Here is a 27,650-nt window from a genome sequence, read left to right on the forward strand (position 1 = left end):
CTCATTGTTAATCCGCCGTGGCATGCTGAAGAAGGAAGTGACAAATGGGGTGAAGGAATGAAAGACTATTTTAGAAAACGTGGTCAGAGAAAGCCTTGATGTAACAGCGACATTTGAACTGGGGAAAAAGCATTCCAAGGGAAGGGAAAAAATAGCAAAGTTTTGGGAGTTTGGGAAAGGGCATGGCATGACCCAGGAACAGAAAGGAGACCAGTGTGGCCGGATGTGAGAACAGAGGGAGGGTGGTGAGAGATGATCTGGAGAGGGGGCGCAGAGCCAGATTTTGCACAGTCACACAGACCTCCTCTTTTCCCTCCTACGTTACAGATAAGGGTTAGTGAATCACAGGCACCCGATATCTGTGAAAAGTGTGTGAATATGTCTGAATAATGGCCTTATTCAAAACACACTTGACAAAAAACAACCAAATGTTATCTTACACTTGGCTCTGGTTGTACAGAAAAAAATCATCTCTATGTCTGCAGCCTGAGAAGTGGACTGAGCAATAAGAACTCTCACAGGAAGCTAGGGGGTAGGGTACCCATACCACAGATTACGACAGGCTCAAAAAGTTATGTAATTTGCCCAAATCACACAGCTAAAAAAAAACAAACTCGTGTCCTTTATACTCTGACACTTTTCTTTAAAATGAGCCCCAAGTAGCCCTTTTACAAACATGGAATTCTCTGTATTTTCTTTTGGTTTTGGTAATGATATAAATGGGCACAGAAATATCACATTATAGAGACTTGCACCCATTTTGGGAAGCCCCCTTCTGTGTTAGTTTCTTGAAGCTGCTGCAACAAATTGGCACAAACTTGGTGGCTGAGAATATAGAAATTTATTTTCCCACAGGTCTAGAGACCAGAAGTTCAAAATCAAGGTGTCAACAGCACCATACTATCTCTGAAGTCTCTAGCAGGCAATCTGTTCCTGCCTCTTTCAGCTTTTAGTGGCTTCAACTGTACCTTCTTGGCCTGTGGCTGCATCACTGCAATCGCTGGTCACTTGACTTCACTACGTTTGTCTCTTCTAGGGACAACTGTCGTCGAATTCAGGGCCCACTCAGATAATCTAGGAGTTCCCAGGTGGTGCTAGTGGTAAAGAACCCACCTGCCAATGCAGGAGATGTAAGAGACAAGGGTTCGATCCCAGGGTCGGGAAGATTCCCTGGAGGAAGTCTCAGCAACCCACTCCAGTATTCTTGCCTGAAGAATCTCATGGACAGAGGAGCCTGGCAGACTGCAATCCATAGGGTCACAAAGAGTTGGACACAACTGAAGTGACTCAGCACACACAGATAATCTAAGATGAGTTCACCTTGAGCTCCTTAACTTGATTACATAGGCAAAGACCCCTTTTTCAAATAAGGTCACATTCACAGCTTCTGAAAATTAAGAAGCAAATGCATCTTTGTGGTGGGGGCACCATTGAACCCACCACACCCTCCCTGTGCCTCAGCCTGAAAATTCTCGCCAAGCAGCCAGCGAGACTCATCAGACTCAGTTCACTTCTCTTCTCCCAGGGATCTCTGGTCTACATTGCCTGCTGTCTGAAAAATATCATTTCAAATATTTTGCTTAGTTTTCTAATTCTTTGAACTGGAGAGTAAATCCAATCCCTATTCCTGCAGTGTAGCCAGAAGCAGAAGCTACACCCAAAGTGAAGTTCATTGAGCCTGGAAAACTTTCCTATCTTGCTTACAGCTGCATCATTAGTGCCTGTCAAAATAACTGGAGCATAGTAATCTTTCCATAAACATTGATGAGTTAATGAACAAATGAATTAAAAGGAAGTTAATCTAAGTCCTTAATCTTTCTAGTGTTTGGGACCAAGCAGCCACAACTCCTTTTACCTCAGTCAGTTGGGTGAGTTTAGGCCATCTCTCCTTAGCAGAATATCCACTAGCTTATGCCAAAATGTCTTCACCAATTCACTCTTCAGTCCCCAAAGTCTGACTTTCACATTTAATGCAAAAAAAAAAAAAAAAACCACACAGCACTGGGAAATTTAAGAAGTGCATCTATGGAGCACATTTTGGGTAATGATTTATAAGAAGTAGGTTTTGCCTGCTTTTTAAGTAAGATGAACACAGGGCATTTGCGGGGGGAAGACTGATATGAGGACGGTGAGTAAGTCATAGTATTGTCACAGGGAACTGAGGCCAGACACTGTGTTGATGGGGAAAATGTGAGAGGCAAGAGATAAGAAAGAAGTTTGTGTATTGAAGAAAACTGTTGGTTTCTGCTTTTATTTTTATAGTCACACACTAATTAAAATTTTTAAATTATTATCATTATCAACAGCATTTACGAGAGTATCTTCTATGTGACTGTTGGACTTCTCCAAATATCTGATTGTCTTGAATGTAGAGCTTTGTTTGTTTTGAATTTATTATATCAGATTTTTAATAACAAATATAAAATAATAGGCTTATTATGATAAGCCTAAATATACAGATGTAGAAGAAGAACAAGTTAGAAATCTCCTACTGCAATTGCAATCCCCTGAAAGTGAAATTCACTCACTCGTGTCTGACTCTTTGTGACCCTATGGACTATATAGTCCATGGAATTCTCCAGGCCAGAATACTGGAGTGAATATCTGTTGCCTTCTGCAGGAGATCTTCCCAACCCAGGGATCAAACCCAGGTCTCCCACATTGCAGGTGGATTCTTTACCAGCTGAGCCACCAGGGAAGCCCAAGAATACTGCAGTGGGTAGCCTATCCCTTCTCCAGGGGATCTTCCTGACCCAGGAATTGAACCAGGGTCTCCTACATTGCAGGTGGATTCTTTACCAGCTAAGCTACCAGGGAAGCCCCTGAGGGAACCAATGTTAACAGTATATCTTCATACACCTTCCTCTGTTCCTATGAACATACATGAACATATTTATATATACAGTAGGTGGTTTCTGGTTTAATAAAAATGTAAACAAATGAAATATATAACTTTTTCCATTTGTTAATAGAATCATCCTACCAAATAAATTCACATAGATTTACTTCAGAGTTTTAAATCTAGAGTATGAATTTGCTACCATTTATTCAAGCTGCTCCTCAATTGATACACATTCAGGTGATTTTGAGGCTTTTTTCCCCACCACGTATAATACTGCTCTAAACACCCTTGCGATTGCACACTGTTTTAATTTTATCGTTATGGATATCTGAGCCCTGAAATGCAACCTTTCAAACGCCGCTTCCTTCCCCCATCCTCCCTGTCATTTGGAGAACAGAATTGAAGGGAGACTAGAGATGAGTGGGGAAAGCCTGTAACGACTCCATACAGCACATGGGCAGCAGCCTCCTGCTACAATATTTACGTGCTATTCCATTGAGATGGCACTCTGCTCACATGACCCAAATGCAGTTCTCACTCCCCCAAGAACACAGCCGAATCCAGACTGCATTGGCAGCTCTGCACATGCTCTGTTTGGCCCTGTGAATCCTCACTCACCCATTGAGATTTCTTTTGGTTTAAAGCAACACACCAGCTGCTGAATCTCCGTGACCTCCAGTATTTTCCTGGCCCAGATCCAAGGCAGGTGGCCCTCCATGAACACCATTTTTCAGGGTTTGAGCTTTTTTTCTCTCTCTCTTTGTTGGGGGCTGGAGAGTGTTTAATAACTTACACACGGGGATAGCTGATGAGTGAGACCATAAGTAAGTCTTTTTCCTGTCAGGTATTAGAGGAATAACATTTACCTATTTTCATTGTTTGCCTTGACAACGACCTGCAGCTCTAATGCACACTGAATTCTCAAACAGAGGGCTTGGCAGGGGCTGCTGTATCTGACTGTTGTGTTGACTGTAACGTGTGAGACGGTGTGTTTTCCTCTCTAGAGACCTGGATCCTTTTTGCCATTCTGATGGTAGATGATGAGACAGGCAACCATGGATTTCAGTACTCCATCTGTGTTTGATCAACAAAAAGGTAAAAACGCTGCTTTAACTCATCCTTTGGTTCTTTGCATCTTTAGTTCAATGTAGGGATTTGCAGTTTACAGGGAGAGTGTGTGTGTGTGTGTGTGTGAGATGTGGAAAGAGGATTTCACATAGGAAACAAACCTGTTCTAAATGTTCACTTCTCATTTGATCAGCATTTGCAAGGGAAAAACAAGCTTATGGTCTGTTAGTCTTGTTAAAGTGCTCCTACCTACAAATTTTAAAAATTGGGTTTCAAGAGCACCAGTTATTTCAGATGGTACCATCTTTATTCTCATTAGCTTTTTGTTCAGATCTTTAAAAATACATACATTTAATAAGTAACATAAAAGAAAAAATCATATATATATTTCAATCTACTAACCCAATATCGCATTGCTGTAGTTTTGTAAATATCTCTTAATTCCCTCCAGGAATAGATGTTGCCCAAATTTATCTTGCTGCTGATACATTATCTCCTCTGAGGTTGTGTAATGACTTATCACTATGTTATTATTTGCAGTGAAAGGATATATTTTTCTGATTCCCAATTTCCAATGTGGAGGTAATTTTCCACAGGAAAAAAATTACTGTGAAATTCACCTATTCTTATAAAAAAAAAACATGTATTCAGCCATACAGTTTATGCATGTACATTCTGCATATGAAGTTTGTGTGTGTGTGTGTGTATGTATATATATATATATGTATATATATATATACACACACACCTATGTGTAATCATGCACCTTCTCTCTGTAAGTACAGGAAATTTCCATTCTCTAAGTGTAATAAATATTTTTAGAAGATTTTTTAAAAATATCTGATACCTAAACCACTTGCAATAACATCTGAGTATTCCTCAGAATGCTAAGATCCTTTGATTATTTAATTGTTTTGGCTATACAGTGAAAATGGTGGTCCATGAAAGACTCATTAAGAAAATTCTTTTTTCCCCCCTTTTCCTGCTCTAGGCCATAGTGTATTTACTACCTATTCTTCAAGCTACATCTGGTTTCATGGGTGAATTATTTTAGTTCAGTGCTTTGTCAAGTTACAGATTTACATTTAGATTTCTGAGTAATTACCTTATGCATATGCTTGTGTGTATCTTCAGAATGTGCCGATTCACACAGAATTTGGATATGAGCACTGTAGACAAAGTGATTGTTACAGCTGTGCCCACTGCAGCCTTTCCCTTTCTTTGTACTACTGATGGCAATCAGCAAGAGTGAAAATACGCTGAAATCCAAAGACCTCAAACTGGCTAAAAAATGGCATTATTGAATTACGTAATCCAAACAGGAACACAATAGGTTTATTTATTAAGACTAATTTGAGGGAGCTAGAACTGAGTATGAAGAACTAACCCTTCATAATGAATTCATCTATTCCAGTATTGTGGCTCCTAACAAGTCTGAGCCCAGAACACAGCTAAAATGTTAATTTATAATATTTATTTTCTTATAGCACCTTTCATGTGAGCAACTCGTGACTATTTCCCCACCGTAGACCTGATTCTCCCCCTTGTAAGCTAACTCTTTCCCTGGGACTTCCATCTTTATTTCTCAATCATTTCTCTCCAGAGGTGTTGTGGTATGGTGGAAAGAGCACGGGCAGAATAGGTTGGAATTGTAGAACTACTTCTTACTGTGTGACCTTAGCAAGTTACCTGACCTCTCTGGGCCTTAATTGCCTCAGCAGTAAAATAGAAGAAATGATGCTTACCTAGCAAGGTTGTTGTGAGAATCTAAAATAACATATAAAAAGCATCTGTCACTTTGCCTGATGTACATTAGGAAAAAATTGAAGTTGCTCATTCATGTCTGACTCTTTGCAACCCCATGTAGTGTAGCCCACCAGGCTCCTCCGTCCATGGGATTTTCCAGGCAAGAGTACTGAAGTAGGGTGCCATTTCCTTCTCCAGGTGATGTGCATTAAGTACTTTCAAATTGTGGCTGTTTTTGTTATTAATATTTATAATTATTAAACCCTGAACTCACCTCTCTAACTCTGGCTCAAATTTAGCAGTCTTCAGGACAAATGAGGATTTAGTTAAGACCAGTTGACTAGATTACATTAATTTTTTATTTTTTTTTAGAACTCCAGGGTACCATTTACAGCAACCCGCAGAATTACAGTTAACTGAATGATAGCTGAATAGTTCTGTTATCATGTTAATCCTGTTATCATGTTAAAAATATATATCCTGTTATAAAAATATATATCCTGTTATCATATAATTCTGTTATCATGTTAAAAACATGAAAGGTCATAACAGATTTAGACAATTGCATAGATTCTAAATATTATATTGTTGGGTAAAACCAGGGTGAAATGATTTTCTCTTGAAAAGCTGAGTGTGGTTGGTGCTTTAGTAGAGGATTTTCCTGGAATTCCTGATATCTGGGGAATCAAAACGCTAGTGGCCACTGGCTTTACATGCAGATATGGACAAAAGACATTACATCTGGAAAGATCTTAGAAGTCGTGTAAGACTGCTGCAACAGCAGTGCCTTTATGGAACTGGCATTTATGTATAACTTTTTGTCCTGTTTTATTTTATCTTCAAAAGAAAAACATATTAAAAACCAAGGAAATCCATGGTGTTCTCCACAAGTGGTTGACATTTGACTGTTTGTTTGAATTACGTATGGAAACTCATTGACAGTGTGGGTTGTTCCTGGGGTTGGCTTGATTTTTTATTTTGTTTTTATTTTTGATTTTGAGTCATTGCATCTTCTTTCAGCTGTTAACCATCAACGGGGCAAGGAGCTGGGGAGGAAATAGTGCATTGCTGTTTGTAAGCTTTTTTATTATTTTTTATTATGATTATTAAAGACCTGACTTTCTTTTCTCATCACAATGAGATTATCAGATCAGATCAGTCACTCAGTCGTGTCTGACTCTTTGCGACCACATGAATCGCATCACGCTAGGCCTCTCTGTCCATCACCAACTCCCAGAGTTCACTGAGACTCACGTCCATGGAGTCAGTGATGCCATCCAGCCATCTCATCCTCTGTCGTCCCCTTCTCCTCCTGCCCCCAATCCCTCCCAGCATCAGAGTCTTTTCCAATGAGTCAATTCTTCGCATGAGGTGGCCAAAGTACTGGAGTTTCAGCTTTAGCATCATTCCTTCCAAAGAAATCCCAGGGCTGATCTCCTTCAGAATGGACTGGTTGGATCTCCTTGTAGTCCAAGGGACTCTCAAGAGTCTTCTCCAACACCACAGTTCAAAAGCATCAATTCTTTGGCGCTCAGCCTTCTTCACAGTCCAACTCTCACATCCATACATGACCACAGGAAAAACCATAGCCTTGACTAGATGGACCTTTGTTGGCAAAGTAATGTCTCTGCTTTTGAATATGCTATCTAGGTTGGTCATAACTTTCCTTCCAAGGAGTAAGCGTCTTTTAATTTCATGGCTGCAGGCACCATCTGCAGTGATTTTGGAGCCCAGAAAAATAGTCTGACACTGTTTCCACTGTTACCCCATCTATTTCCCATGAAGTGGTGGGACCAGATGCCATGATCTTCGTTTTCTGAATGTTGAGCTTCAAGCCAACTTTTTCACTCTCCACTTTCACTCTCATCAAGAGGCTTTTGAGTTCCTCTTCACTTTCTGCCATAAGGGTGGTGTCATCTGCATATCTGCGGTTATTGATATTTCTCCCGGCAATCTTGATTCCAGTTTGTGTTTCTTCCAGCCCAGCGTTTCTCATGATGTACTCTGCATATAAGTTAAATAAACAGGGTGACAATATACAGCCTTGACGAACTCCTTTTCCTATTTGGAACCAGTCTGTTGTTCCATGTCCAGTTGGAACTGTTGCTTCCTGACCTGCATACAAATTTCTCAAGAGGCAGATCAGGTGGTCTGGTATTCCCATCTCTTTCAGAATTTCCCACAGTTTATTGTGATCCACAGAGTCAAAGGCTTTGGCATAGTCAAGAAAGCAGAAATAGATGTTTTTCTGGAACTCTCTTGCTTTTTCTATGATCCAGCAGATGTTGGCAATTTGATCTCTGGTTCCTCTGCCTTTTCTAAAACCAGCTTGATCTATCTAAATGAAATGTAACATTGAAAAAAAAAAAAAAACTTGGTCACATATAAAAATCACCTAGCCAGTTTTTGAAAATGCTTATGCCTGGATCCCATCACTGGATATTCCAGTTTAACTGGTGAGGGACATGGCCTGACAAAGCCCCCCAGGAAGTTCTAATGTACAAAAAATATGGAGAAGCACTCATTCCATCTATCCTCCTAACTTCTCAGATGGGAAAAGTGAAGCACAGAGAGGTTAAAATGTGGGCCCGCTTATGAGAATGGCACACAGCTAAGTAGTAATAGGGGGCTTGCCCGGTGGATCAATCGTAAAGATTCCCTCTGTGTGTTGGAGATGCAGGAGACACAGGTCAATCCCTGGGTCAGGAAGATCCCCGGAGGAGAAAATGGCAACCCACTCCAGTATTCTTGCCTGGAGAGTCCCATGGATAGAGGAGCCTGGCAGGCGACAGTCTATAGGGTTGCAAAGAGTTGGACATGACTAAGTGAGTGAGTGATAGTCACTCAGTCATGTCCAACTCTTTGCGACCCCATGGACTGTCACCCTCCAGGCTCCTTTGTCCATGGAATTCTCCAGGCAAGAATACTGGAGTGGGTTTCCATTGGCTTCTCCAGGACACAACTGAGCACCTGAACAATTAGTAACAGAGGGGACTGAGACCCAGGTGTTCACTATCCAGACAACAGACTACAAGGTTTCTTTTCCAGGCAATCTCTGGTCTTAATAGCTACTTTGAGGTGGGGGTTGGGCTCGGGTAGCTTTGGCCTATGGTTGCCCAGCGAATGGTCAGCAATGAGCACCTGGAATATACTAATGCATAATGACCTTTGGGCTTTCCAGTTGGCTCTCGTGGTAAAGAACCTGACCGCCAGTGCAGGAGACGTAAGAGACCTGGGTTTGATCCCTCACTGGGGAAGATCCCCTGGAGAAGGAAATGGCAACCTACTTCAGTATTCCTGCCTGGAGAATCCCATGGACAAAGGAGCCGGGCAGGTTACAGTCCATAGGGTCACAAAGAGTTGAACATGACTGGAGCGACTTAGCATGCACACATGCACAATGACCTTCAGAGCTCAAATCAAAATCAGGTAGATTTGGAGTCCGTCCAACTGCATTTTTCTATTTTTCTCGTTGGTAGAGGTAAATAAGACAACCCTATGCCAGGGTCTTGGGAACAGATGGATATTTGCTCTAGTCCAGTCTCAATCCTCATCCCAGTTGCGTGAACTTGGACACACTGATGATCTTCTGGTCTGTAAAATGTGGGTAGTGTTCTACATTCACAGGGTAACTGAGAAGCTCAAAGATTGTGTTATCTGTCTGACCAAGGGGGTTCAGGCCACATCTCTGGCTTTCTCTGTGAAGCTGTGAGGAGGAAGCCTGGGTCTTCACAGCTCTCCACTCTGGCTTTGTGCTTCTTGCTCTCACCATGGCAACATCTCTCTGGTCCCACATGCTCCCAGCTGTCTTCCCTCTCAGAGCCCACATGCAGGAAGGACCTGTAGTAAATCATTTACTACAGAACGCAGAGGCTCCTACTGAAGCTGAGACTTCAGTTAAGTAACTGAAGACGTTTGCATGAGGAGGAACCCAGGGCTCCGAGAGAAAATCAAATTGAGAAGGGTGCTCCCAAGGGCCTCACCCAGCACAGCCCAGCCCAGCCCAGCCCAGCCCTTCCTGGCTCTATGAGAAATGTCTGAGCACGGTGTTCACAGGGGCCTGTCGGGGCAGTGCCCCACCCTCACAGGTTTCTCTCTGGTAGGGTTGCTGAGAGAATGTGGGGAGGAGCTCAGCCCTGCAGCCCAGATTAGTGCAGAGTGTCCATGTTCTAGGGCTGCTGTAACAAATTACCACAAATTGGGTGGCTCCAAACAACTGGCATGTAATCTCTCCCAGTCCTGGAGGCCAGAAGTGTGACAAGATGTCAGCAGGCGGTGTGCTCCTTCTGGAGTCTCCAGGGAAGAATCCTTCCCTGCCCCTTCCAGCTTCTAACTGTTTGTGGCTTCATCACTGCAGCCACAGTGATGGCTTCATCACAGTGTGGCTGAAGTGATGCAGCCACGTTACTTATCACTTCTGCCTCTGGTCTTCACGTGGCCTTTTCCTCTGTGTGTGTGTCTCAGAGCTCTCTCTGCCTGGTTCTTATAACAACACATGTGATTGCATTTAGGGCCCACCCAGATATGCCAGGATAAATATCTACTCTCAAGATCCTGAACTCAGGCTTTCAACATGTGAGGTCATAGCCCCCCTTTTGCCTTCTGAGGTAATAATATTCACTGGTCCCAGGGACTGAGACATGGAGATACCTTTAGGGCCCCCAATCAGCCTGCTTTATGGCATGAAAAGAGGTCAGATTTCAAGTTCCTTCTCAGATGTATGCAGCCTCCTCGCTGGGTTTTTGGTAAAATCCACTCCTATTTAAGCTAGAAGGAAGTTTGGCATTTGGGAGATGGGGTGGAAAGAGTATGAGATAAAGTGGCAAAATTGAGATCCAAACCTAAACCTGCATACTTCAAAACCCATCTTCTTTCTACTGCAGTACTCTTCCTTTATCAACCATATATTTTAAGGAAGACATAAGACATTAACAAAAATGAAAATGAATGAAGCCTATGTTTTTACAAGCAAGCTATTATCCCATTGTTTTGTGGAATTTTATGCTCCCACGTACAGATGTCTGGTTTTAATTTCCAACTTTTCATCCAAAATGGGAACTCTAAACAAAATGAACTTAGAGTGCCTAGATAATGCGCTTTGCTGGAAAAGCAAAAGTTAAAATTCTGCTGTGACAATCAGATGCCTCCAAAGGAAGAATAAGCAAATTTTCCCAGGGACTTGGGGAGGGAGTAGAGAAAAGGCAGTCAGAGGAGACTGGAGAGAGAGGGGACAGTTTGGGCTCATCACAGACCTTGAACGAGATGAAACTGGGAACAGTGAGCTGAATTTTGTGATAGATTTTCAGATTGATGGTCCAGACAAAGGAAGATTTGATGGCAAATGACCATTCCAGAGTTTTAAAAGGAGATTATCTGTCATCTTTGGGAAAATACTCAACCTTCTCCCTCTCTTGGTCAAGAAAGAGGAGCCTAAGGAAGAAGAGATGGAAGAAGAATCCTTTTTCCAATCTTCTTGCCCATTCAAGACCTAATCCAGGCAAACGTATTAACAGGAGGCCTGCCCCTCTCCCTCCTCTGCCTCCTTTGTGCGGTCTCTCTGCAGTACGCAGGAGCCTCTTTCCCACCCACCAGCTCCTGGGAAATGATGTGATACATCAGTTCACTCCTGGCTCCTTTGCTGGACCGAGCTAGAGGGAAAGTGAAAGTTGCTCAGTCATGTCTGACTCTTTGCGACCCCATGAACTATACAGTCCATGGAATTCTCCAGGCCAGAATACTGGAGTGGGTAGCCATTCCCTTCTCCAGAGGATCTTCCCAACCCAGGGATAAAACCCAGGTCTCCCACACTGCAGGCAGATTCTTTACCAGCTGAGCCACCAAGGAATCCCAGCTGGAGGGAAGCCCCTGACTGATCTTATCCAAACAATTACTATTCACAGCCTTAGCGAGCCAGGAAACCGACAGTGATTCAGTGAGTGAGGGGTGTGTTGTCATTGTCAGCATTCTCTACCACAGGACAGCCGCAGTGTCCTCCAGAATAGGGCCTCTGGCCTGAGTATGCATCGCAAGAAGGAGAATCTGGGACTGGTATGCAGAGGGAATAAAGGCCCCCCTGGTGAGCCAGATCTCCTGAATCAACCCTGATATGGTGTCCCACAGCTTGGCTAGATCAGCTTCAGAAGGCAAACCCTCAACTTAGCCCCTTGTCTGGAAGTCAGCTGGGTCACCACACTGAGCTTTTCCTACTATTCATTAACATTCATTATATTATTCAAAATCTTCATCATCTCTGTTCATTAACTTCACATTTCATTAGTTACAGCTGTGTTGAGCAACTGATTTCGTGGATTTTCCCGCTGAGGTAACCATTTGGATGCAAGGATATTTTAAAGGAAACTGAAGGAAAATCCACCAAAGTTGTAACTAGTTTTATTACAAAAATAATAGAATAATGAACATTTCAGTCATCCCCAAATATGGGATAAGGTGAGAAGGTAAGGGTCTAGATACACTGAGACCCAAGATTGGTGTAAAAAATGGGTGTGGGCTCTCTACTGTCTTGCACAAAGACCACATCCAACCATACTTATCAGCCTAATATATCCCTGAAAGGGCATGGCAACCCACTCCAGTATTCTTGTCTGGAGAATCTCCATGGACAGAGGAGCCTGGTGGGCTACATCCTTGGGGTCTCAAAGAGTCGGACACGACTGAGTGACTAAGTACACACAAGCCTAATACACAGGTTCGTGTTTTTAGTAAGGGCCCTCAAGTTTGTTTTCTCTATGTAAAAACTTTAAATATCATTTGCTTGTTGATGAGGCCACTCTTATTTTATTGGGTTCATTGGGGGAGGAAATGAAGAGAAATGTTCCAGTCTACATGGGAAATATTTCCATTTCTAAAAGTAGCCTCAGAATTTAAAAATATACACATGTAATATTTAATAACATTCTGATGCTTTTCTAACCTTTTGTTTGAAAACAGTTTTAAACTTAAACATTGTAAGAATGGTAGAAAGAAAACTGTATATCTTTTAACCAGATTCACCTAATATTAACATCGTACCCCATTTACTTTATTGTTAGCTCTTTCTCTGTCTGTCTCTACATCTCTCAGTCTTTGTGTGTTTCTCTCTCTGTTTCTGACTCTCTCTCTGCCTCTTTCTCTATATGTATGTATGAATATGAGAATTTGTGTGTGTACATGAATGTATGCTCTTTTGTCTCATCTGCCTGCATTCCAATTTTGTCTATTGATCCAATAATGTCTTTTACAGCATGCCCCCCTCCCAGCCCCAACCCAGTGCCAGATCCAGTCTAGAATACTGCTATAGACTTTGTCTTTTATGACATTGACATTTTTGACTTACAGTCTCTCTCTCTTTCTTCATACCAAGTTCCTTCTTGTGGGTTTGTCAACACTTCCTCACAACTAGATTAGATTATGCATCTGCAGACAGAACACCACATGGGTGATTTAAATTCTTTTAGAAGGTTATTTGAGGTTACTGGTGTTGCACTGTTAGATATCAGCTGGTTCTTATGGAATTCTTTAAATACTCAGGTTTCTTTCTATATGTAAAACTAGTGTCACCTTCTTCAAAATATTCCAACAATACAAAAAAGAATTCAGTATACAAAGTGTTGTATTCTCTTAACTAGCACAGAGCTCTGTTCTTCCGAGGTTCTCTTGGCCCCAGCCTGTTCCCAGCTTCTCAGCTGCCAGTATGGACCCTAGCAATTCATCTTCCATGTGGGTATGGAGAATAGCTTCTATAGGGAAACAGAGATCAGGACAAGAATATTAACCAGTAGCAATAATCAGAAGAAGAACAATAACTCTGGCTTATTAAGCAGCTCCCATTTATTCATCCAGATACTGTGTGAAACTTTCATGCCTATCATCTTGCTTGATCCTCAACACAGCCCTTGAGAGAGATTCAATTTCTAGTCCACCTGAGGTTATATGATTTATCCAAGGCCACATATGACAAAAACAAAGTTGCGATTTTAACTCTAGTTTCTGACCCTCAAGCCCTCTTCACACTCTTACTTGCCATGAAGTTATACTCTCTGCATTCTTATAACGCACCCCATCAACCCCTTCATGACTCTTAGTACGAAGGAAAATAAAGGTGATGGTGGCTAAATTTGCTCAAGTTTCCCCAGGGCTGGGCTTTCATTTGAAATGAGCTCTGCACAGTGAGTTCAGCTTAGTGACAGGTTGACGTCCTCCATGGTAAGAGTGGATCCATGGCAATCTGCCCTTAGAGCAAAGAAAGATACCAGCCTCCTAGGACGAGGAGGCTGAAAGGGGAGAATTACCCTGGAATATGAGCTGTGGAACTCATGTGATAAGAATTGGGAATTTGCAAGGTCAGGGCTTGGCTTGCATCACAGAAACTTTTGAAATCAGGTTCTTTATCATTTTCCTACTCAATATGTTGATTCTGTGCAAAACAGGTTAACATTTCTCCAAGACATAGTTCAGTAAACCCTCATCCTATAATCAAGGTCACAGACAGCAGTTGATAAAGAGGAAAAATAATTATTTTAACCTTGACATCTTAAGCTTTGATCCTGGGTGACCCTGAGATCATTTCTCTGTTCTCTAATTCACAACAGTAAATCAGAACACAATCTGGTGTTTGTTCTTAAAAAAACAACTCCCCAAACAACTTTGGGGAACAGAGAGCCTTATTTTTTTAAGAACCGTGAGATGTATATCTGAAATTCATACTTGAAAGTGAAAGTGAAGTCAGTCAATCGTGTCCAACTCTTTTCGACCCCATGGACTGTAGCCTATCAGGCTCCTCCATCCATGGGATTTTCCAGGCAAGAGTGCTGCAGTGGATTGCCATTTCCTCCTCCAGGGGATCTTCCCGACCCAGGAATCAAACCGGGGTCTCCCGCATTGCAGGCAGACGCTTTACCGTCTGAGCCACCAGGGAAGTGCTATTCAAAAATGATGTCCTAGAGTTTTGGCAGCAAGTCGGCTGACTCAGCATGACCACTATGGAGAGGCCTAGAGGTGGGCTTAGACGTGTCTACTTTCAGGCGGTCACTGCCAAAACCAGTTGAAGAAAGGATCCTGGAAGTGTTTTGTCTTAGAATAGCAGTCACTTGTAGAACTGAAAGAAACTCAATGAACGTATAATTCTATGTGAAAACAGAAACAGAAGGATTAGCTATGGTGCAGTAGAGTGAACTGTAATGGCCACTGGGGTCAAACCAAACAGTTCAAATCCCAGTGTTGCCACTCTTGTTACCGACCCTTTCCTGTCAGGCTCCAGCAAGGGTCCTTCTGACCAGTGCCATTGGAGCCAACAGAATGGGACTAACTTTAGTTCAGAAGTAAAGGAGAATTTTATTTTTTGATCAAAGAATGGAGAGGTGCAAGCTCAGGCTCTAGAGCAGCAGTCCCAACATTTTTGGCGCCAGGGACCAATGTCACAGAAGACAGTTTTTCCACCCACAGAAGACAGGGGACAGTTTGGGGATGATTCAAGGGCATTACATTTATTGTGCACTTTATTTCTATTATCATTAATCAGCTCCACGTCGAATCATCAGGCATTAGATTCCAGAGGTTGGGGACCCCTGCTCTGGAGGACATGTTCTCCCCACAGGCCATAGGCAGGGCTGCTTTATAGGGATCTCAGCATCGGGCAGCGGGCAGAGCTCTCACAGGGGAGCCACACAGCTGCGTGGCTCAGGCTCCAGATCACAGTGCCGGGAGTGTCTCTCTGCACAGGGCCCACTGCTGCCATCTTGAATTGAGATGTTGTGCTCAGGGGCGGGAGGAAGAACTCTGAAGTGCCAAGTACCAGTATGAGGCCTCTGTGCAAGGCCCACTGTGATCAAGTGAAAACAGACTAAGCACAAAGGAAAAATAAAAACAGTTAGACTTTATTACCCAAATTCTATCCTTCTGTAAATTGGTAATGGGCACGGCTGCTGCTGCTGCTTACCGCATGACCTAGCGGCTTTAACATCTCTATATCTCACTTTCCTACTTGTAGATTAAGATAGTGCTACCACAAAGGACTGTTTATAGAGATGGGATTAATGAGTACATGCAAGGCTCCTGCAACCACTGCTGGCCCATAGTAATCACTCAGCAACTGCTAGAAGTGGTTATAGGGTTGTTATAAAGATGGTTATAACAATCTTCAGAGCATGGTTATACAGATTTAATGGCATAGTACATACAAAGCACTTGGAGCCATGCCTGGTCCAGAGTAATCATTTAGTGAATGCTAGTGATTCTTACAAATGATCTCCCTAAGGTCACATGGACAACTGGTCTTCCCTGTTCAAGAGACCATCCATCAGTCAAGTTATCTTCCCCTCTATAATGAAGTCATAGCCTAGTACTCCTTTCTAAAAATTATTTTTTAATTTTTATACAATTTTAAAGGTTAATTTCCATGGTGGCTCAGACAGTAAAGAATGTGCCTGCAATGCAGGAGACCTGTGTTCAAACCCTGAGTCAAGAAGATGTGCTGGAGAAGGGAATGGCTACCCACTCCAATATTCTTGCCTGGAGAATTCCGTGAACAGAGGAGCCTTACGTGCTATAGTTCACGGAGTCACAAAGAGTCGGACGTGACTGAAAAACTAACACACCATTATTACAAAATATTGGCAATATTCCCCATGTTGTATAGTACATCCTTGAGCCTGCTGCTGCTGCTGCTGCTAAGTTGCTTCAGTCGTGTCTGACCCTGTGCGACCCCATAGACGGCAGCCCACCAGGCTCCCCCGTCCCTGGGATTCTCCAGGCAAGAACACTGGAGTGGGTTGCCATTTCCTTCTCCAATGCATTAAAATGAAAAGTGAAAGTGAAGTCGCTCAGTCGTGTCTGACTCAGCGACCCGATGGACTGCAGCCCACCAGGCTCCTCCGTCCATGGGATTTTCCAGGCAAGAGTACTGGAGTGGGGTGCCATTGCCTTCTCCATCCTTGAGCCTATCATATATGTAATAGTTTGTACCTCCGACTCCCCTATTTCTCCTCCCTCACACTGGTAACCACTGGTTTGCTCTCTGTATCTACGAGTCTGCTGCTTTTTCATTATACTCACTAGTTTGTTGTGTCTTTTAGATCCCACGCGTAAATGATATCGTACACGATTTGTCTTTCTCTGTCTGACTTATTTCATTTAGCCTAATGCCCTCCAAGTCCATCCATGTTGCCACAAGTGGCAAAATTTCATTCCTTTTTGTGGCTGAGTAGTATTCCATTGAATGTATACACCACATCTTTTTATCCATTCATTTGTTGATGGACACTTAGATTGCTTTCAGGTCTTCGAAATCATAAATAATGCTGCTATGACTATTTCAGTACATGTATCTTTTTGAATTAGTGTTTTTGTTATATTTGAATATAAACTCAGGAGTGGGATTCCTGGATCGTATGGCTCTGTTTTTAGTTTTTTGAGAAACTTCCATATTGTTTTCCACAGTGGCTGCACCAATTTACATTCCCACCAACAGTGTAGGAGGGTTCCCTTTTCTCTACATCCCTGACAACATTTGTTACTTGTGTGCTTTTTGATGATGGCCATTGTGATGGGTGTGAAGTGATACCTCATTGTGGTTCTAGTTTGGATTTCTCTGATGATTAATGATACTGAATATCTTTTCTTTTGTGTGTGTATGTGTGTGATTGCTTTTATAAACAAATTTTAGGCTGGAATAAGGGGCTCCTAGTTCATCATGTTGGCAATTGTCCTCACTCCGATAGGCTCTTGAAGTGTGCCTCCCTTAACATCTGGTTGATGTGGGAGTAATGATCTTGGCATAGTGCATCCATCTCATATAAGGACTGAGGGGTACTCATGCTTGGCTCAACAATGATCTGGTTTAAGCTGGACATGACTGAGCGACTTCCCTTTCACTTTTCACTTTCATACATTGGAGAAGGAAATGGCAACCCACTCCAGTGTTCTTGCCTGGAGAATCCCAAGGACGGGGGAGCCTGGTGGGCTTCCATCTCTGCGGTCGCACAGAGTTGGACACGACTGAAGTGACTGTACTCACTCACTCAAGCTGCTTTCTGGACCAATTATTCTGTCTGGGGAACTAACACTGCTGCTCCTGTTACTGGCACTGCTTGAATATGCACACACTTTGGTTCTTCTTAGTTGGCCTTCCTTTTGTTTTTCATTGCATACTGAGATTCCTGGAAGATAGTTTCTCTTACACTTTTTGGGCTGGAGAGAATGGTGATTATCTTCTTTATTATCATTCCTTTTTCTTTCCTCCTTATTGTGCACTGACTATGTTCCTAATTCCAATAGCATGTTGGTAATTGGGCCCTACATTCCTATTTAGGATAAGAGAATGCATTAGTACTAACTGAAGTGGCCCTGACAACATTGGTTGAAGAAGCAAAATGGGATGGTGAGGACCAGAGATGGGCCAGTACAGGCCAAAGTGGCTCTGAAAAACCGTCCTGGCATGGCAGACTTCCTTTAATCCTGGCCCAGAATTACAGAAACCTTCATGTACCTTCATGCATCTTTTCATGTACTTGTTGGCCATCTGCATTTCTTCTTTGGAAAAATGTCTACTCAGTTCTTCAGCCCATTTTTTAACCAGGTTTTCGGTTTTTTTTTTTTGACATTGAATTGTATGAAATGTTATATATGTTTATATATGTTGGATACAAATCCCTCCTCAGTCATGTCATTTTCAAATATTTTCTCCCATTCAGTAGGTTGCCTTCACTTTGTTGATGGTTTCCTTTGCTGTGCAAAAGCTTTTAAGTTTAATTAGGTCCCATTTGTTTAATTTTTGCTCTTATTTCCTTTACTTTAGGAGACAGACCCAAAAAATTATTGCTGCGATTTATGCAAAGAGTGTTCTGCCTATATTTTCTGCTAGAAATTTTATAGTATCCGGTCTTACATTCAGATCTTTAATTCACTTTGAGGGTTCTTTGTTTGTTTGTTTGTTTGTTGTATATGGTGTTACAGAAAGTTCCAATTTCACTATTTTACATGTATCCGTCCAGTTTTCCCAGCACCACTTATTGAAGACTGTCTTTTCTCCAATGTATTTTCTTTCCTCCTTTGTCATGGATTAACTGACTGAAAGTGAGTGGGTTTATTTCTGGGCTTTCTATTCTATTCCAGTGGTCTAAGAGTCTATGTTTGATAGCACCCCTTTTTACTTGGAAATTGGAAAAGGCAGAATTTGCCTAGCAGGAAAACCACATCAGAGGGAAAATAATTCACCAGGAAAGCTCACAGGTCTTGGAGTAGTTCTACTTTCCCTTTCCTCTTTTTATGGGATTCTATCTTCTCAATCTAAGACTTGCCTTTTAGACATAACTCATTCCATTGCTTACAAGCCAGTCTATGTGTGAGCTTCTACTTTCCATGCTGGTGACAGGCAGGTTTCTAGACTTCTATGTTGTTCTAGGGACTGATCTAGTCTTAAAGCATAATCTTACTTTTTAAACTATTACAGTTTCATAACATTTCTTTATTTGATAATAAGAATCCTCCCTCAATACTTTTTTCAAAAAATTTTGTTGGTTTTTTACAATTTGATGAGGGTGATTCCTCTTTTTGCTTGTTTCTTCTTTTGGTATAATAATACATTCACATGATTTCAAGGTATAAAACAATATATAGCGAAAAATCTCCCCTCACACCAACCCCTCCAGCCATCCAGATGCCCTACTGGAAGCAAAACATTGTAAGCAGTTTCTTATGCATCCTGACAGAGAGATTCTGTAAGGTGAGCAAATACTTAAGTATACTGTTTTTTCCCTTCTTTAAAATACAACGTTATCCATTTGTTTTCACAAATGAAAGTTAATATCATTTTTCTGCACCTGCCCCCCACAAAGAACTGTTGGAACTTTTATTGAAATGACATTAAACTTAAAAATGGATCTGTGTAAAAATTAAAATTGGTTATGCTATTTAGATCACCTGTCTGGAAGCATGGCATGTATCTTCATGAATCCAACTCTTTTCTTAGTTCTGTAGTTTTCCTTATTTAGATTCTGAATATTTATTAATGGGCATTTTATATTTTCATTTTAATGAGTTATTTTCAATGAAAGGAGTTAGTTTCCTCATATTTAATAGAGGAGAACTATTTAGTTTCATATTTATTTTAAAATCTGGCTAACATTAATTCTAAACATGATGAAACCAGATTGACTGGTTTCAAATCCTGCTCTGACATTTAATAGTGGTACAACTTTGGGGAAATTATTAAATTTCTCTCTGCTTCAGTACTCTCATCTGTTAACAGGGGTAAAGATACTACCTACATCATAAAGTTGTTGAAACAAATAATAACTTAATTCAAAGGAAGCTATTAGGACAGTGCACAGAACATGAGTCATCTTTAAAAGTTAGCCTTGATTAAATTCTGATAATTGTCTTCTTTCTTTATGACTGTCATCTCATTTCTTTTTGTTTCATATATTACTGAGTTTTCCAGGTGGCTAGTGGTAAAGAATCCACCTGCCAATGCAGGAGATGTGAGTTTGATCCCTGGAGAAGGAAATAGCAACCCACTCCAATATTTTTGCCTGAGAAGTCTCATGGACAGAGCTTGGCAACCTATTGTTCATGGGGTCACAAAAGAATCAGACACAACTGAGAAACTGAACAACAACATTACTGCATTAGATAAAGCTTGTCTTCTTTCTTTCTCTATTGTTTCACTATTAGGGGTGATGTTTGTAATTGGTTAGAAATAGATGTAATCATATTGAGAATGAAATCTTTTATTCCTAGTTATTAAGCAGTTTTAAAGAAGATATCAAATTTTATTAAATGCCTTTCTATTCTTTATTTATGTAATCCTGTATTTCCCCTTTGTTATACTGATGTGATATAACTTATTAATAGGCACTGGAAAACTTAAAACATCTATATTCTAGAATAAACTCTGTCCAGTCATGGTGTATTATTCTTTCAACATCCAACTGAATCTAATCTGACAGAATTTAATTTAAACCCTAGAATTCAGAATTTACAAATTGGGTCCACATAGGTGCCTGTATGCATGTGTCTTGAGCAGTGTATATTAGCCTTAGAAAATAAATTAGAAAAATTTCACTGTCTTTCTGAGTTTCAGTATGTTATTTGTTCCTTGGTCATATGACATTTATCTTAATGTTTTAAAAGAATTCGCTAATCCCCATTTTAGAATCTTTATGCTATTATCACTAATGTCAATTCTCTCTCTCTTGGGTGTAGAAGCAGCTCTTTGTAGATGCATTACCGATTTTCAGTTAATGTGTAGATTTTATTTAAGTATAAACTCCAGCACAATAATGCCTGTCAAGGAGATTGCTGAGCTACACAGCTTGTGAACAGTTTGGTATAGGCTGCTGTGAGTAAGAGAGAATGGCATGTGGAATATTGTCCAGCGCCAGGGAAGATCATGAGTTCACTGAAACACGTGAAGGTTTGCCTCCTGAGCCAACAGGCAGTGACAGACAATAGTGCACATTGGTCAGAGGGTCCAGTCTCAGGCCTGACAGCCTGCAGGCTTATCTGAGCTTCACTGCTCACTACTACCTGTGTGACTTTGGGGAAGTTACTTTCCTGCTTGGTGCCTCAGTTTCCTCATCCATAAAATGGGAATCATTCTCATACGTGAAAGTGAAAATCTCTCAGTTGTGTCTGACTCTTTGCTACCCCATGGACTATACAGTCCATGGAATTCTCTAGGCCAGAATACTGGAGTGGGTAGCCTTTCCCTTCTCCAGGGGATCTTCCCAACCCAGGGATCAAACCCAGGTCTCTCGCATTGCAGGTGACCCATGCAGCTGGGTCACAAAGCATTAAATGAGTCGATTTCTACAAAAGGCTTAGTACAGAGCGTGGTAATAATAAGCATGGTATAATCATTGACCATCATTATGATTGCTCTTCAGACAATGACAGAGGCCCCTTGGGGACAGGCAAATAACAGTGGATGCTTTCACAGTTGCTGGGGACGTTGTTGTGCCATGGAAGTGATTGTATCAATGTTTTTGCTAACTTTAGGATTGTTCTGAGTTTAATTCCTTCAAATAGGCTAGCAAAAATTCTAGAACTCAAAACCGTACAGGAAACACTAAACAAGCTAAGAACCTTGACTATGGGCAGACGACAAGACTGTATGGAATGGGAGTGAGGTGCACTTTGGCCACTTTTCCACATTCATGCGTGTACCACTGCAGAGAAATGGTTCTTGGATCCCTGCATTCCAGGCTTCAGTTCCAATGAGTGGGCTGTAGGAGGCACCTCCTCCAAGGTGTTAACTATGTGTTAACTAGATGTAAGGTTGCCCTTACAAACAACTGAGGAAAAGGAGAATTATCTGATATTGGGGGAAAAGGTAATTATGGCACACAAAAATAAAGTTTAAAAGTTCCATATGTAAAAATAAATAAATTTTTTTAAACTTAAAAAAATATAAAACACTTGAGGATTAAAAAAAAGGTTTCATATCAATTATACTTAAATGTTAACAGAGGGTTTCCCTGATAGCTCAGTTGGTATAGAATCCGCCTGCAATGCAGGAGAGCCCGGTTTGATTCCTGGGTCAGGAAGATCTGCTGGAGAAGGGATATGTTATCCTCTCCAGTTTTCTGGGGCTTCCCTTGTGGCTCAGCTGATAAAGAATCTGCCTGCAATGTGGGATACCTGGGCTTGATCCCTGGGTTGGGGAGATCCCCTGGAGAAGGGAAAGGCTACCTATTCCAATATTCTGGCCTAGAAAATTCCATGGACTGTATAATCCATGGGGTCGCAAAGAGTCAGACACGACTGAATGTTAACACTTCAGTACAAGGTTCCGTGGGTTATGACCTTTCTAATCATAAAAACAATGAATCATCAATGCGATATCCATAGGTTTTGACAATGTATTTTTCAAAATCCAACAAAACAAACTGAGGACTTAAGTGGCAAACAGGGAAAAGTAACTGCAGCCTAGATAACAGATGAAGAGTTAATATCCTTACTGAAAACAGAGCTCTTTCAAATCAATCAGATAAAGACAAATGCCTTAAAATAATATATAAAGGACACCTATGAGTAATTCATGCAATGGCCATAAATATATGAAAAACTTCTCTCTCAGGAACAGTAGAAGAAATGACCTTTGGAAATTATGTACTCGTTTCCTTCTTTCAGACCAGCATTGAAAAAAAAGAAAATAAAATAATGCAGTGTCAAGAATGAGGCGAGGGCTTCCCTGGTGGTCCAGAGATTAAGAATCTTGCAATGCAGAGGATGCTGTTTCAATCCCTGCTGGTCCAGGAAGATCCCACATATTGCTGGGCCACTAAGCTCGAGTGCTTAAACTACTGAGCCCGCTTGCAGCAACCACTGAAGCCCACGCCCTAGAGTCTGTGCCCTGCAAAAAAGAAGCTCCGGTGATGAAAAGCCTGCATACCACAACGAGAGAGTGGCCCGGATTCTCCACAGCTAAAGCACACATACAGAAATGAAGGCCCGTGCACTTAAAAAAATAAATAGTAAAAAAAGAATGAAGTGAAATGTTTGCTGTCAGGCCCTGCTTGGGGAGGGTGAGTTGGGCCAACCTTTCAGGAGGGCAATTTGACAAAGAGTCAAAAATTCATTGCTTCATAAGTTCACTTCTAGAAATGTGTCCAAAGAAAATAATCAAAGATTCACAGAAAGACATATGTGCAAGAATGTAATAGTATTATTTGGAATAGCCACAGAATTAATAATTCCCTCCAAAAGTGAAAGGATTTAAATGTTTAATATTAAGAGAATGATTAAATCAATAGCGTTAAGTCCAATCAATGGAATTTTATGCCACATTTTACAAATAACATTTTCAAATTGTACCTTAGCATGGGAAAATATTTACGATCCAATAATTAAATGTTTGGGCTTCCTAGGTAGCACTAGTGGTCCAGCCAACACAGTTAACACAAGAGACACAGGTTCAATCCCTAGGTCAGGACAATCCCCTAAAATGGGAAATGGCACCCCACTCCAGCATTCTTGCCTGGAAAATTCCATGGGCAGAGAAGTCTGGTGGACTATGGTCCATGGGGCCACAAATAGTCAGACACGTCTGAGCGAGCAACTGAGCACACATTAAATGTTTAAAAAAGAGAAAACATCAAATGAAAAATCAGCATGATCTCTATTTTCTTTGTAAAATGTAACTCTGGCACTATGCTAAGGACTATTAGTCACTGGGTGTTACAATCTTAATATATCTCTATATCCTCAGGTCAATAGAGATTATATTAATCATTCCCCAGAAATACACACAAGCCACCACACAGCAGCTTAAAAAGTTATCAACCCTTCTTCAGCTGTTAGGCCTGCCTCCAGTCTGATATGGGACCTGACAAGCCAGTCATTACTCTTGATCTGGTCCCTTTTTGATTCTTTATTTTGTTGTTGTTGAGTTGTATGAACTGTTTGTTTATTTTGGAAATGCAGTTGCCAGTTGCATCATTTGCAAACATTTTCTCCCTTTCCATAGGTTGTGTTTTTGTTTTGTTTATGGTTTCCTTTGCTGTGGTGTCACTTTTTTTAGACTTCACAATATTATATACTCACAGCTAGATGGCACAGTTTGAATCAGCCTTAGGTAATCATATGCCCATAATATATGAGAGCTGAAGAAAGCTACTTATTTAGTTCAACTCTACCTGAAATGCTAGTGATATGCTTTATACAATTATTTAAAGGAGCAGAAGACTCTTTTCCTAATTCTATTTCTAAGGATTGGGAAGGATGAGACTTCATTTCCTATATCTACTTCTCTTCAATTTGTCGATTGGAAAATAATATGATAATTAAATCAATTTATCAATATATACAATATTGGAGAAGGGTATGGCAACCCACTGCAGTATACTTGCCTGGAGAATTCCAACAGAGGAGCCTGGCAGGCTAGAGTTCATGGAGTCACAAAGCGTCAGGCACAACTGAGTGACTAACCCATAAACACAGACTCAGTGTATCCAGCACTTTCTATCTACTTCTACTATCTAACGTTCAAGATAATTTTTTCTGCCATAAGAGGAAAGCCATACTGACAATATTCTAGTGAGGTCACATGAAGGGTGATTATTCACCAGTTTGGGTTTTATTCTGTGCCTTTTATAAAGCGACAAGCCCAATATAGTGAGTGATTCTTGATTCCATTTCAACTACATTAAGGAATCCATGAGATTATTGTGAGGAGGGAGAAAGCAGAGTCCAGACAATGAAGACAGCCACAGGAGCCCAGATGACAGAAGGGAATTGTATCAGGGCTTCAGGAGCCATGGAATCTCAAGGACTGCAGAGAGATTGATTCAATCTCTAAACCTGGACCAATCACCCAAACTGCATTTGTTTTCTTAAAATATTTTCAGGCTATCAAGGCTCTTGGGGCAGTTTTACAAGTGACCACAGTGGAGGGCTAATAGGAGGATGCATTTTAAAGAACCCAAGGAAGACCCACTTCTCCAAATCCTTTTCAGCCTAATTGTCACTGTCCGTCAAGAGTAAGTGATTCATTATTTGGTTCTACACAGATGTGAGAAAGACACATAGAATCTCAATCACAGAGGGAACCTTAGAGCTCAACCTTCTAGTCAATACAGACATCTCCTCAAGTGCATCCCAAGATATGCTTGATAAGAACCTCCTTAGACATGGGTAGTGAGAAAGAACACATACAGCACAAGATAATCCTTTCCAATTATGAACAGCTCTAGTCATTAAAAGTCTTGATTTTGCCAATTTCTATCCACCATAACTAGCTCTGCCCTCTGGGCTTCCATGGTGGCTCAGCTGTTAAAGAATCCACCTGCAATGCCAGAGACCCTGGGTCAAGAAGATCCTATGGAGAAGGGAATGGCTATCCACCAGTATTCTTGACTGGAGAAGTTCATGGACAGAGGAACCTGGCAGGCTACAGTCCATGAGGTCACAAAGAGTCAGACACAACTCAGTGACTGGATCAACTTTCACTGGATCTGCAGAACACAAATCTAAACTCTCCTCTAGCTTTTCCGATGTTTGAAAACAGCTCTCTTGTCCAACTGAGTCTTCTCTTCCCCAAACTGAACAAACTCTGCTTCTTCACCTATTCCTCACCTTTCAAAGTCCCAGGTTAAAATGGCAAATTCCTGACATGAACATCTCCCATTTCTTGAAAGTAAGAGAGGTGAGTGGTGTCATACATTTGATCCAGGCGAAAATGAGGAAGACTGAAAGTACAGTGGTCAAAGTAACATGTGGATTATTCAGTTTCCAAAAACCAGCTAGGCTAACACAATCCTTCATAAAAGTCATTTAAGACTTATACTTGCCTACTTACAAAGAACTTCTTGACACAACATTGTTGACATCAGTGAGATTTACACAAGGCTCTAATGGGTGAGAAAGCCCATTGAACATGAAAACTATACCAATCAATCAATTCATTCATTGTACATACACTAAAGGTCCTATGTGTTAAAAGTTGAGGTCTTTTTAAGAACTAGTATTATTAAAATGGGTCTTCCCAAGTGGTGCTAGTGGTAAAGATCTCACCTGCCAATGCAAGAGACATAAGAGACCCAGGTTCAATCCTTAGGTTGGGAAGACTCCCCTGGAGAAGGAAATGGCAACCCACTGCATATTTTGCCTGGAGAACCCCATGGGCAGAGCGGCTTGGTAGGCTACAGTCCATGGGGTTGCAAAGAGTCGGACACGATTGGACTAATTGAGCACATTATTAAAACGAAGTTCCTTTTATGAAAATGCTTTCTAGATATTCATCATTACTGAAGTTCAACACAGACATGCTTCTTAGAACAGCAAATTCCATTTCCCAGCACTACTGCCCACCCCATGTCCAATAGAGATGCTAACTGTGGAATGGAATTCGCAGGTCAGAGGAATCACCCAGAGAAACACAGTGATTTTGAGATTCACAACATGTGTTGCATCACAAGTTTGGTTATGAAGAAAGGTCTGATTGTGGCCAGATATTTACCCTTGAGATAATATTGTTGCAAGACTTCCTTCCCACAGAATGAAATCCCTTCTTTTCCACTCCCACAGCAAGAAGGTTGCTTTGAATATCTTTTCTCAGCTGGTACATGCAGAAAGCTTGGAGCTATTTTTCTCTTTAAAATGTTAGAAAGAAACTCTTTTTTTATACTCCCATATGACTGGCACTTTATAAAACACTCTTAAAACCTCAGCCAATACACCCTGAGGGATTAAAGGAGAAAACAGGCAAAATAGCAAAGTGTTTCAGCTGACAAAATCTCTACAGTCTGTTGAGCAAGACTCATTATGGGGAAAGAAGACAGAGGTTCCTATCCCTATCAAAGTAGCAATAGTGAGGGCTTCCTTGGTGGCTCAGTGATTAAGAATTCGCCTGCTAATGCAGGAGACATGAGTTTGATCCCTGGTCTGGGAAGGTCCCATGTGCTGTAGGGCAACTAAGCCTATGTGCCACAACTACTGAGCCCACACACCCTAGACCCTGTGCTCTGCAGCGAGAGAAGCCACCACAAGGGGAAACACGCGCACCCCAGCTAGAGAAAGCCCCTGCTCCCTGCAGCCAGAGAAAGCCTGCACAGCAGCAAAGACCCACCACAGTCAAATGAGTAAACACATACTTTTTAAAGTAGTAATAGTGATAGCACATGATTATCGACATAATTTGAATACTTTGTGCCAGGCATTGTTCTTTATGTGGATGAACCCATTTAGCTCCCCAAAACAACCCTGTGAAGTAAATATTGTTTTTACCCATTTGACAAATGAAGAACGGGAATAAAAGAAGTTAAGTAACTCACCCAAGATCATACAGCTAGCAGGAAACTGGCAGTGCTAGGATTCAAAATCTGGAGGCTGGGTTCTTACTATTTTTCTATATCACTTCCATATCTGTATGCTGTGTGTCACATGAGGTATAAGATGAGTCACATGAAACTCATTTGAGTTCAATGCCAGCAACTGTATCAGTGACCTTAAACTTGTTCCTGCATGGCCAGAGTATTCCCAGCTGGCTTTTAATTCTATC

General features: G+C 41.3%; 1 protein-coding gene and 1 long non-coding RNA gene across 7 annotated transcripts in view; one reads left to right on the plus strand and one right to left on the minus strand.

Moving 5' to 3' along the window:
• Positions 1-3,367: 3,367 nt before the first annotated feature.
• The window catches only part of ANKRD55 (ankyrin repeat domain 55), a 110,348-nt gene continuing 86,065 nt past the window's right edge, over positions 3,368-27,650 (plus strand). Inside the window, exons 1-2 of one of the 6 annotated variants that reach the window (XM_059878745.1) lie at positions 3,368-3,544; positions 3,847-3,937. In XM_059878745.1, coding sequence (XP_059734728.1) covers positions 3,880-3,937 — 58 coding nt within the window. In that variant the 5' untranslated portion in view covers positions 3,368-3,544; positions 3,847-3,879. Of the gene's footprint in view, positions 3,578-3,600; positions 3,667-3,846; positions 3,938-27,650 lie in introns of those variants that run through there. The other 5 variants (XM_024981313.2, XM_024981312.2, XM_024981315.2 and 2 more) reach the window with 5 other exon arrangements.
• On the minus strand, positions 15,118-27,638 carry LOC112442996 (uncharacterized). The gene is made up of 2 exons (XR_003031238.2): positions 27,424-27,638; positions 15,118-15,494 (listed from the first exon to the last, which is right to left on the minus strand). It is a non-coding gene; the product is annotated as an uncharacterized lncRNA (long non-coding RNA).

Source organism: Bos taurus, chromosome 20 (genome assembly GCF_002263795.3).
Source record: "Bos taurus isolate L1 Dominette 01449 registration number 42190680 breed Hereford chromosome 20, ARS-UCD2.0, whole genome shotgun sequence".
NCBI lineage: Eukaryota > Metazoa > Chordata > Mammalia > Artiodactyla > Bovidae > Bos > Bos taurus.